Below are 12,615 nucleotides of genomic sequence, written 5' to 3' on the forward strand. Positions count from 1 at the left end.
AAGCTGCTGTTGGGTAGCCAGCATGGTAGTTTGGCTGAAGGGGGGAGTGGAGGGATGATTACGTTCTTGTGGATGTGGTCATCCTCTTGTACCATGGTCTCTTCCACAAGCTGCTGTTGGGTAGCCAGCATGGTAGTTTGGCTGAAGGGGGGAGTGGAGGGATGATTACGTTCTTGTGGATGTGGTCATCCTCTTGTACCATGGTCTCTTCCACAAGCTGCTGTTGGGTAGCCAGCATGCTAGTTTGGCTGAAGGGGGAGTGGAGGGATGATTACGTTCTTGTGGATGTGGGCATCCTCTTGTACCATGGTCTCTTCCACAAGCTGCTGTTGGGTAGCCAGCATGGTAGTTTGGCTGAAGGGGGGAGTGGAGGGATAATTACGTTCTTGTGGATGTGGTCATCATCTTGTACCATGGTCTCTTCCACAAGCTGCTGTTGGGTAGCCAGCATGCTAGTTTGGCTGAAGGGGGGAGTGGAGGGATAATTACGTTCTTGTGGATGTGGTCATCATCATGGTCTCTTTTAGGCACAGGATGTCAGTGAGCTGCGCAGACACGTGTATGCCGACTCTGTGGATTATATTGCGGTGAAGAAACTGGTACAGCGAATATTCCCCTCCTGCAAGTGCCGTCATATCCATAGAAAGCAAGAGGCTCTGAGCAGGGTAAGATGCTTCTAGTGTGACCGCGTACATTATACAGCTACAGTGTCATCGCACAAGATGTCAGGTGGATGATGATGATGGATTGAATGAGCGTAGACACAATGTGAGGGTTATCAGCAGGGACATTAAAGAGAAACTCCGACCAAGAATTGAGCTTTATCCCAATCAGTAGCGGATACCCCCTTTTACATGAGAAATCTATTCCTTTTCACAAACAGACCATCAGGGGGCGCTGTATGACTGATATTGTGGTGAAACCCCTCCAACAAGAAACTCTGAGGACTGTGGTACTCCAGGCAGTTTCCTGTCTGTGAACCTTGTTGCATTGTGGGAAATAGCTGTTTCCAACTGCCAAAAAAGCATGCAGCAGCTACATCACCTGCCAGCAGTAAAAATGTCACCATGTAATAAATGTCAGGATGTAAATCAGGGAGAGGAAAGATTTTACAATGGGCAAACACTGACTAAATCATTTATACATAATTATTTTAAATATGAAGCACTTTTTTAATTACATTATTTTCAATGGAGTTCCTCTTTAAGCACTCCTGATAGCATAGCTTCTCTCCACTCATTTCCAGTGAGGCTTATCTTCTGTCCTGCAGAGCTGTGAGGTGGAGGATGATGATGATTGGTAAGGTGTATCTTCTGTCCTGCAGGGCTGTGAGGTGGAGGATGATGATGATTGGTAAGGTGTATCTTCTGTCCTCCTGCAGAGCTGTGAGGTGGAGGATGATGATGATTGGTAAGGTGTATCTTCTGTCCTCCTGCAGGGCTGTGAGGTGGATGATGATGATTGGTAAAGTGTATCTTCTGTCCTCCTGCAGAGCTGTGAGGTGGCTGATGATGATGATTGGTAAGGTGAATCTTCTGTCCTCCTGCAGAGCTGTGAGGTGGATGATGATGATTGGTAAGGTGTATCTTCTGTCCTGCAGGGCTGTGAGGTGGATGATGATGATTGGTAAGGTGTATCTTCTGTCCTCCTGCAGGGCTGTGAGGTGGATGATGATGATTGGTAAGGTGTATCTTCTGTCCTCCTGCAGGGCTGTGAGGTGGATGATGATGATTGGTAAGGTGTATCTTCTGTCCTGCAGGGCTGTGAGGTGGATGATGATGATTGGTAAGGTGTATCTTCTGTCCTCCTGCAGGGCTGTGAGGTGGATGATGATGATGATTGGTAAGGTGAATCTTCTGTCCTCCTGCAGAGCTGTGAGGTGGATGATGATGATTGGTAAGGTGTATCTTCTGTCCTCCTGCAGGGCTGTGAGGTGGATGATGATGATTGGTAAGGTTTATCGTCTGTCCTCCTGCAGAGCTGTGAGGTGGATGATGATGATTGGTAAGGTGTAGCTTCTGTCCTCCTGCAGAGCTGTGAGGTGGATGATGATGATTGGTAAGGTGTATCTTCTGTCCTCCTGCAGGGCTGTGAGGTGGATGATGATGATTGGTAAGGTGTATCTTCTGTCCTCCTGCAGGGCTGTGAGGTGGATGATGATGATTGGTAAGGTGTAGCTTCTGTCCTCCTGCAGAGCTGTGAGGTGGATGATGATGATTGGTAAGGTGTATCTTCTGTCCTCCTGCAGGGCTGTGAGGTGGATGATGATGATTGGTAAGGTGTAGCTTCTGTCCTCCTGCAGAGCTGTGAGGTGGATGATGATGATTGGTAAGGTTTATCTTCTGTCCTCCTGCAGAGCTGTGAGGTGGATGATGATGATTGGTAAGGTGTATCTTCTGTCCTCCTGCAGGACTGTGAGGTGGATGATGATGATTGGTAAGGTGTATCTTCTGTCCTCCTGCAGTGCTGTGAGGTGGATGATGATGATTGGTAAGGTGTATCTTCTGTCCTCCTGCAGGGCTGTGAGGTGGATGATGATGATTGGTAAGGTGTATCTTCTGTCCTCCTGCAGGGCTGTGAGGTGGATGATGATGATTGGTAAGGTGTATCTTCTGTCCTCCTGCAAAGCTGTGAGGTGGATGATGATGATTGGTAAGGTGTATCTTCTGTCCTGCAGAGCTGTGAGGTGGATGATGATGATGATTGGTAAGGTGTATCTTCTCTCCTGCAGGGCTGTGAGGTGGATGATGATGATTGGTAAGGTGTATCTTCTGTCCTCCTGCAGGGCTGTGAGTTGGAGGATGATGATTGGTAAGGTGTATCTTCTGTCCTCCTGCAGGGCTGTGAGGTGGATGATGATGATTGGTAAGGTGTATCTTCTGTCCTCCTGCAGAGCTGTGAGGTGGATGATGATGATTGGTAAGGTGTATCTTCTGTCCTGCAGGGCTGTGAGGTGGATGATGATGATTGGTAAGGTGTATCTTCTGTCCTCCTGCAGAGCTGTGAGGTGGATGATGATGATTGGTAAGGTGTATCTTCTGTCCTCCTGCAGAGCTGTGAGGTGGAGGATGATGATTGGTAAGGTGTATCTTCTGTCCTCTTGCAGGGCTGTGAGGTGGATGATGATGATTGGTAAGGTGTATCTTCTGTCCTCCTGCAGAGCTGTGAGGTGGATGATGATGATTGGTAAGGTGTATCTTCTGTCCTCCTGCAGGGCTGTGAGGTGGATGATGATGATTGGTAAGGTGTATCTTCTGTCCTCCTGCAGGGCTGTGAGGTGGATGATGATGATTGGTAAGGTGTATTTTCTGTCCTGCAGGGCTGTGAGGTGGATGATGATGATTGGTAAGGTGTATCTTCTGTCCTCCTGCAGGGCTGTGGGGTGGATGATGATGATTGGTAAGGTGTATCTTCTGTCCTCCTGCAGGGCTGTGAGGTGGAGGATGATGATGATTGGTAAGGTGTATCTTCTGTCCTCCTGCAGGGCTGTGAGGTGGATGATGATGATGATTGGTAAGGTGTATCTTCTGTCCTCCTGCAGACCTGTGAGGTGGATGATGATGATGATTGGTAAGGTGTATCTTCTGTCCTCCTGCAGGGCTGTGAGGTGGATGATGATGATTGGTAAGGTGTAGCTTCTGTCCTCCTGCAGAGCTGTGAGGTGGATGATGATGATTGGTAAGGTGTATCTTCTGTCCTCCTGCAGGGCTGTGAGGTGGATGATGATGATTGGTAAGGTGTATCTTCTGTCCTCCTGCAGAGCTGTGAGGTGGATGATGATGATTGGTAAGGTGTATCTTCTGTCCTCCTGCAGTGCTGTGGGGTGGATGATGATGATTGGTAAGGTGTATCTTCTGTCCTCCTGCAGGGCTGTGAGGTGGATGATGATGATGATTGGTAAGGTGTATCTTCTGTCCTCTTGCAGGGCTGTGAGGTGGATGATGATGATTGGTAAGGTGTATCTTCTGTCCTCCTGCAGAGCTGTGAGGTGGATGATGATGATGATTGGTAAGGTGTATCTTCTGTCCTCCTGCAGGGCTGTGAGGTGGATGATGATGATTGGTAAGGTTTATCTTCTGTCCTCCTGCAGAGCTGTGAGGTGGATGATGATGATTGGTAAGGTGTATCTTCTGTCCTCCTGCAGAGCTGTGAGGTGGATGATGATGATTGGTAAGGTGTATCTTCTGTCCTCCTGCAGGACTGTGAGGTGGATGATGATGATGATTGGTAAGGTGTATCTTCTGTCCTCCTGCAGGGCTGTGAGGTGGATGATGATGATTGGTAAGGTTTATCTTCTGTCCTCCTGCAGAGCTGTGAGGTGGATGATGATGATTGGTAAGGTGTATCTTCTGTCCTCCTGCAGAGCTGTGAGGTGGATGATGATGATTGGTAAGGTGTATCTTCTGTCCTCCTGCAGGGCTGTGAGTGGATGATGATGATTGGTAAGGTGTATCTTCTGTCCTCCTGCAGGGCTGTGAGGTGGATGATGATGATGATTGGTAAGGTGTATCTTCTGTCCTCCTGCAGGGCTGTGAGGTGGATGATGATGATTGGTAAGGTGTAGCTTCTGTCCTCCTGCAGGGCTTTGAGGTGGATGATGATGATTGGTAAGATGTATCTTCTGTCCTCCTGCAGGGCTGTGAGGTGGATGATGATGATTGGTAAGGTGTAGCTTCTGTCCTCCTGCAGGGCTGTGAGGTGGATGATGATGATTGGTAAGGTGTATCTTCTGTCCTCCTGCAGGGCTGTGAGGTGGATTATTATTATTATTATTTATTGTATTTATAAAGCGCCAACATATTACGCAGCGCTGAACATTAATTTAGGTTACAGACAATATTTAGGGGTGACATACAGCAATATGACAATACAGGAATACAAGAAAACCTGATCACACAGCACAGTATGAGTACAAGGTAATGCTTAGTCAGTCACTGGATGGAGCATGGAGATTAGGCAAGTTAGGTTCACTCAGATGCATAGCATGGGTTCACAGTAATGGAGGTGCATGATCAGGTAGGACACAAAAGGAGGAGGACCCTGCCCAAAGGCTTACAATCTAGAGGGAGAGGTAAGGAGACGAATGGTAGGGGACCAGAGTTCAGCTGTAGGTTTAGAGCACTTGTGAGGGGTAGTAGGCCAGAGTGAAAAGGTGAGTTTTGAGGGCTTTCTTGAAGATGTTGAAGGAGGGGGCTGCCCTAATGGGTGGAGGTAGGGAGTTCCATAGTGTTGGAGCAGCTCTTGACAAGTCCTGGAGGCGTGCATGGGACTGGGTGATGCGGAGGGCGGTTAGGCGAAGTTCATTGGAAGAGCGGAGTGAGCGGCTAGGTGTGTACCTCTGAGTAAGATCGGAAATGTAGGTTGGACAGGTTTTGTGGACAGATTTGTAGGTCAGACACAGTATCTTGAATTTGATTCTGGACTGGATAGGAAGCCAGTGGAGGGATTCTAGGAGGGGATCTGCCGTGGTGGAGCGATGGGAGCAGTGGATAATTCTGGCTGCCGCATTCATGATGGACTGCAGTGGGGCTGTTCGGGTCATAGGGAGACCAGACAGCAGGGCATTGCAGTAGTCAAGGCGGGAAATTATGAGGGCATGGATGAGGAGTTTGGTGGTGGCAGAGGTCAGGAAAGGGCGAATCTTACAGATGTTACGAAGGTGGAAGTTGCAGGACTTTGGGAGGATTTGGATGTGGGAAGTGAAGGAGAGTGCGGAGTCCAGGGTGACACCCAGACAACGGGCTTGAGAGGTAGGGCGAATGGTAGTGTGGTTAACAGTGACATGCACATCTGGGAGGTTCGTGGATGGCCGGGGTGGGAAGATCATAAATTCCGTTTTGTCTAGATTTAGTTTCAGGAACCTAGCGGACATCCAGGAGGAGATGGCTGATAGGCAGGAGGAGACCTTGTCCATGGTAGTGGTGGATATGTCAGGGGTGTGAAGGTAGATCTGGGTGTCATCTGCATACAGATGTTAGTTAAAACCCATGGAGGAGATAACCTTGCCAATGGAGGATGTGTATAGGGTGAACAGTAGGGGGCCAAGGACCGAACCTTGGGGGACTCCCACCGAGAGGTGGTTGGGGGTGGACGAGGACTCATTGAAGGCGGTCGTGAAGGAGCGGTTGGAGAGGTAGGATGAAAGCTAGGACAGGGCGAGATCGTGAATGCTCAAGGACTGGAGGGACTGGAGGAGTAGGGGATGATCTACTGTGTCAAAAGCTGCTGAAAGGTCAAGGAGGAGGAGAATGGAGTATTTACCTTCAGCTTTAGCTAAGGCAAGGTCATTGACCACTTTGGTGAGAGCAGTTTCGGTTGAGTGGGCAGGCCGAAATCCAGATTGCAGTGGGTCTAGGAGTGAGTTGGCATTGAGGTACTGGGTCAGGCGTTTGTGAACCAGACGCTCCAGGAGTTTTGAGGCAAAGGGGAGGAGGGAGATAGGACGGTAGTTGGAGGGTAGCGAGGGGTCGAGGGAGGGTTTCTTGAGCAGGGGTAGTACAGTGGCCTGCTTGAAGTCTGAGGGGAAGGTGCCTGTGGATAGGGAGAGGTTGAACAGGGTAGTGAGGACTGGGGCCAATTCCGTGAAGTGAGGCTGGAGTAAATCAGAAGGGATGGGGTCAAGGGGCGAAGTAGTGGTATGGGAAGTCTGCAGTAGGTGGTTGACTTCCTCGGTGGTAGCAGGAGTGAAGGATGTGAGGGGAGGATAGGGTGGAGGAGGAGCTGGTTGGGAGGGGGTGGGAGGTGAAGATTGGAGAGGTGGATGATGATGATTGGTGTATCTTCTGTCCTCCTGCAGGGCTGTGAGGTGGATGATGATGATTGGTAAGGTGTATCTTCTGTCCTCCTGCAGGGCTGTGAGGTGGATGATGATGATGATTGGTAAGGTGTATCTTCTGTCCTCCTGCAGGGCTGTGAGGTGGATGATGATGATTGGTAAGGTGTATCTTCTGTCCTCCTGCAGGGCTGTGAGGTGGATGATGATGATGATTGGTAAGGTGTATCTTCTGTCCTCCTGCAGGGCTGTGAGGTGGTTGATGATGATTGGTAAGGTTTATCTTCTGTCCTCCTGCAGAGCTGTGAGGTGAATGATGATGATTGGTAAGGTGTAGCTTCTGTCCTCCTGCAGGGCTGTGAGGTGGATGATGATGATTGGTAAGGTGTATCTTCTGTCCTCCTGCAGGGCTGTGAGGTGGATGATGATGATTGGTAATGTGTATCTTCTGTCTTCCTGCAGGGCTGTGAGGTGGATGATGATGATGATTGGTAAGGTGTATCTTCTGTCCTCCTGCAGAGCTGTGAGGTGGATGATGATGATTGGTAAGGTGTATCTTCTGTCCTCCTGCAGGGCTGTGAGGTGGATGATGATGATTGGTAAGGTGTATCTTCTGTCCTCCTGCAGGGCTGTGAGGTGGATGATGATGATTGGTAAGGTGTATTTTCTGTCCTGCAGGGCTGTGAGGTGGATGATGATGATTGGTAAGGTGTATCTTCTGTCCTCCTGCAGGGCTGTGGGGTGGATGATGATGATTGGTAAGGTGTATCTTCTGTCCTCCTGCAGGGCTGTGAGGTGGAGGATGATGATGATTGGTAAGGTGTATCTTCTGTCCTCCTGCAGGGCTGTGAGGTGGATGATGATGATGATTGGTAAGGTGTATCTTCTGTCCTCCTGCAGACCTGTGAGGTGGATGATGATGATGATTGGTAAGGTGTATCTTCTGTCCTCCTGCAGGGCTGTGAGGTGGATGATGATGATTGGTAAGGTGTAGCTTCTGTCCTCCTGCAGAGCTGTGAGGTGGATGATGATGATTGGTAAGGTGTATCTTCTGTCCTCCTGCAGGGCTGTGAGGTGGATGATGATGATTGGTAAGGTGTATCTTCTGTCCTCCTGCAGAGCTGTGAGGTGGATGATGATGATTGGTAAGGTGTATCTTCTGTCCTCCTGCAGTGCTGTGGGGTGGATGATGATGATTGGTAAGGTGTATCTTCTGTCCTCCTGCAGGGCTGTGAGGTGGATGATGATGATGATTGGTAAGGTGTATCTTCTGTCCTCTTGCAGGGCTGTGAGGTGGATGATGATGATTGGTAAGGTGTATCTTCTGTCCTCCTGCAGAGCTGTGAGGTGGATGATGATGATGATTGGTAAGGTGTATCTTCTGTCCTCCTGCAGGGCTGTGAGGTGGATGATGATGATTGGTAAGGTTTATCTTCTGTCCTCCTGCAGAGCTGTGAGGTGGATGATGATGATTGGTAAGGTGTATCTTCTGTCCTCCTGCAGAGCTGTGAGGTGGATGATGATGATTGGTAAGGTGTATCTTCTGTCCTCCTGCAGGACTGTGAGGTGGATGATGATGATGATTGGTAAGGTGTATCTTCTGTCCTCCTGCAGGGCTGTGAGGTGGATGATGATGATTGGTAAGGTTTATCTTCTGTCCTCCTGCAGAGCTGTGAGGTGGATGATGATGATTGGTAAGGTGTATCTTCTGTCCTCCTGCAGAGCTGTGAGGTGGATGATGATGATTGGTAAGGTGTATCTTCTGTCCTCCTGCAGGGCTGTGAGGTGGATGATGATGATTGGTAAGGTGTATCTTCTGTCCTCCTGCAGGGCTGTGAGGTGGATGATGATGATGATTGGTAAGGTGTATCTTCTGTCCTCCTGCAGGGCTGTGAGGTGGATGATGATGATTGGTAAGGTGTAGCTTCTGTCCTCCTGCAGGGCTTTGAGGTGGATGATGATGATTGGTAAGATGTATCTTCTGTCCTCCTGCAGGGCTGTGAGGTGGATGATGATGATTGGTAAGGTGTAGCTTCTGTCCTCCTGCAGGGCTGTGAGGTGGATGATGATGATTGGTAAGGTGTATCTTCTGTCCTCCTGCAGGGCTGTGAGGTGGATTATTATTATTATTATTTATTGTATTTATAAAGCGCCAACATATTACGCAGCGCTGAACATTAATTTAGGTTACAGACAATATTTAGGGGTGACATACAGCAATATGACAATACAGGAATACAAGAAAACCTGATCACACAGCACAGTATGAGTACAAGGTAATGCTTAGTCAGTCACTGGATGGAGCATGGAGATTAGGCAAGTTAGGTTCACTCAGATGCATAGCATGGGTTCACAGTAATGGAGGTGCATGATCAGGTAGGACACAAAAGGAGGAGGACCCTGCCCAAAGGCTTACAATCTAGAGGGAGAGGTAAGGAGATGAATGGTAGGGGACCAGAGTTCAGCTGTAGGTTTAGAGCACTTGTGAGGGGTAGTAGGCCAGAGTGAAAAGGTGAGTTTTGAGGGCTTTCTTGAAGATGTTGAAGGAGGGGGCTGCCCTAATGGGTGGAGGTAGGGAGTTCCATAGTGTTGGAGCAGCTCTTGACAAGTCCTGGAGGCGTGCATGGGACTGGGTGATGCGGAGGGCGGTTAGGCGAAGTTCATTGGAAGAGCGGAGTGAGCGGCTAGGTGTGTACCTCTGAGTAAGATCGGAAATGTAGGTTGGACAGGTTTTGTGGACAGATTTGTAGGTCAGACACAGTATCTTGAATTTGATTCTGGACTGGATAGGAAGCCAGTGGAGGGATTCTAGGAGGGGATCTGCCGTGGTGGAGCGATGGGAGCAGTGGATAATTCTGGCTGCCGCATTCATGATGGACTGCAGTGGGGCTGTTCGGGTCATAGGGAGACCAGACAGCAGGGCATTGCAGTAGTCAAGGCGGGAAATTATGAGGGCATGGATGAGGAGTTTGGTGGTGGCAGAGGTCAGGAAAGGGCGAATCTTACAGATGTTACGAAGGTGGAAGTTGCAGGACTTTGGGAGGATTTGGATGTGGGAAGTGAAGGAGAGTGCGGAGTCCAGGGTGACACCCAGACAACGGGCTTGAGAGGTAGGGCGAATGGTAGTGTGGTTAACAGTGACATGCACATCTGGGAGGTTCGTGGATGGCCGGGGTGGGAAGATCATAAATTCCGTTTTGTCTAGATTTAGTTTCAGGAACCTAGCGGACATCCAGGAGGAGATGGCTGATAGGCAGGAGGAGACCTTGTCCATGGTAGTGGTGGATATGTCAGGGGTGTGAAGGTAGATCTGGGTGTCATCTGCATACAGATGTTAGTTAAAACCCATGGAGGAGATAACCTTGCCAATGGAGGATGTGTATAGGGTGAACAGTAGGGGGCCAAGGACCGAACCTTGGGGGACTCCCACCGAGAGGTGGTTGGGGGTGGACGAGGACTCATTGAAGGCGGTCGTGAAGGAGCGGTTGGAGAGGTAGGATGAAAGCTAGGACAGGGCGAGATCGTGAATGCTCAAGGACTGGAGGGACTGGAGGAGTAGGGGATGATCTACTGTGTCAAAAGCTGCTGAAAGGTCAAGGAGGAGGAGAATGGAGTATTTACCTTCAGCTTTAGCTAAGGCAAGGTCATTGACCACTTTGGTGAGAGCAGTTTCGGTTGAGTGGGCAGGCCGAAATCCAGATTGCAGTGGGTCTAGGAGTGAGTTGGCATTGAGGTACTGGGTCAGGCGTTTGTGAACCAGACGCTCCAGGAGTTTTGAGGCAAAGGGGAGGAGGGAGATAGGACGGTAGTTGGAGGGTAGCGAGGGGTCGAGGGAGGGTTTCTTGAGCAGGGGTAGTACAGTGGCCTGCTTGAAGTCTGAGGGGAAGGTGCCTGTGGATAGGGAGAGGTTGAACAGGGTAGTGAGGACTGGGGCCAATTCCGTGAAGTGAGGCTGGAGTAAATCAGAAGGGATGGGGTCAAGGGGCGAAGTAGTGGTATGGGAAGTCTGCAGTAGGTGGTTGACTTCCTCGGTGGTAGCAGGAGTGAAGGATGTGAGGGGAGGATAGGGTGGAGGAGGAGCTGGTTGGGAGGGGGTGGGAGGTGAAGATTGGAGAGGTGGATGATGATGATTGGTGTATCTTCTGTCCTCCTGCAGGGCTGTGAGGTGGATGATGATGATTGGTAAGGTGTATCTTCTGTCCTCCTGCAGGGCTGTGAGGTGGATGATGATGATGATTGGTAAGGTGTATCTTCTGTCCTCCTGCAGGGCTGTGAGGTGGATGATGATGATTGGTAAGGTGTATCTTCTGTCCTCCTGCAGGGCTGTGAGGTGGATGATGATGATGATTGGTAAGGTGTATCTTCTGTCCTCCTGCAGGGCTGTGAGGTGGTTGATGATGATTGGTAAGGTTTATCTTCTGTCCTCCTGCAGAGCTGTGAGGTGAATGATGATGATTGGTAAGGTGTAGCTTCTGTCCTCCTGCAGGGCTGTGAGGTGGATGATGATGATTGGTAAGGTGTATCTTCTGTCCTCCTGCAGGGCTGTGAGGTGGATGATGATGATTGGTAATGTGTATCTTCTGTCTTCCTGCAGGGCTGTGAGGTGGATGATGATGATGATTGGTAAGGTGTATCTTCTGTCCTCCTGCAGTGCTGTGAGGTGGATGATGATGATTGGTAAGGTGTATCTTCTGTCCTCCTGCAGGGCTGTGAGGTGGATGATGATGATTGGTAAGGTTTATCTTCTGTCCTCCTGCAGAGCTGTGAGGTGAATGATGATGATTGGTAAGGTGTAGCTTCTGTCCTCCTGCAGAGCTGTGAGGTGGATGATGATGATTGGTAAGGTGTATCTTCTGTCCTCCTGCAGGGCTGTGAGGTGGATGATGATGATTGGTAAGGTGTATCTTCTGTCCTCCTGCAGGGCTGTGAGGTGGATGATGATGATGATTGGTAAGGTGTATCTTCTGTCCTCCTGCAGGGCTGTGAGGTGGATGATGATGATGATGATGATTGGTAAGGTGTATCTTCTGTCCTCCTGCAGAGCTGTGAGGTGGATGATGATGATTGGTAAGGTGTATCTTCTGTCCTCCTGCAGGGCTGTGAGGTGGAGGATGATGATGATTGGTAAGGCTTATCTTCTGTCCTCCTGCAGAGCTGTGAGGTGGATGATGATGATTGGTAAGGTGTATCTTCTGTCCTCCTGCAGAGCTGTGAGGTGGATGATGATGATTGGTAAGGTGTATCTTCTGTCCTCCTGCAGGGCTGTGAGGTGGATGATGATGATTGGTAAGGTGTATCTTCTGTCCTCCTGCAGGGCTGTGAGGTGAATGATGATGATTGGTAAAGTGTATCTTCTGTCCTCCTGCAGAGCTGTTAGGTGGATGATGATGATTGGTAAGATGTATCTTCTGTCCTCCTGCAGGGCTGTGAGGTGGATGATGATGATTGGTACGGTATATCTTCTGTCCTCCTGCAGGACTGTGAGGTGGATGGTGATGATTGGTAAGGTGTATCTTCTGTCCTCCTGCAGTGCTGTGAGGTGGATGATGATGATTGGTAAGGTGTATCTTCTGTCCTCCTGCAGGGCTGAGAGGTGGAGGATGATGATTAGTAAGGTGTATGTTCTGTCCTGCAGAGCTGTGAGATGGATGATGATGATTGGTAAGGTGTATCTTCTGTCCTCCTGCTGGGCTGTGAGGTGGATGATGATGATTGGTAAGGTGTATCTTCTCTCCTGCAGGGCTGTGAGGTGGATGATGATGATGATTGGTAAGGTGTATCTTCTGTCCTACTGCAGGGCTGTGGGGTGGAGGATGATGATGATTGGTAAGGTGTATCTTCTG

General features: G+C 49.5%; 1 protein-coding gene across 3 annotated transcripts in view; it reads left to right on the forward strand.

Annotated features, from left to right (window-relative positions):
• The window catches only part of RECQL4 (RecQ like helicase 4), a 219,395-nt gene that overhangs the window by 145,550 nt on the left and 61,230 nt on the right, over positions 1-12,615 (forward strand). For 2 of the 3 annotated variants that reach the window (XM_068271053.1, XM_068271054.1), the window contains exon 19: positions 528-665. The exons of the other annotated variant lie outside the window; for it this stretch is intronic. In XM_068271053.1, coding sequence (XP_068127154.1) covers positions 528-665 — 138 coding nt within the window. The remainder of the gene's footprint in view (positions 1-527; positions 666-12,615) is intronic. 3 annotated transcript variants of the gene reach the window in all.

The sequence above is a fragment of the Hyperolius riggenbachi genome, chromosome 2 (assembly GCF_040937935.1).
Source record: "Hyperolius riggenbachi isolate aHypRig1 chromosome 2, aHypRig1.pri, whole genome shotgun sequence".
Lineage (NCBI taxonomy): Eukaryota > Metazoa > Chordata > Amphibia > Anura > Hyperoliidae > Hyperolius > Hyperolius riggenbachi.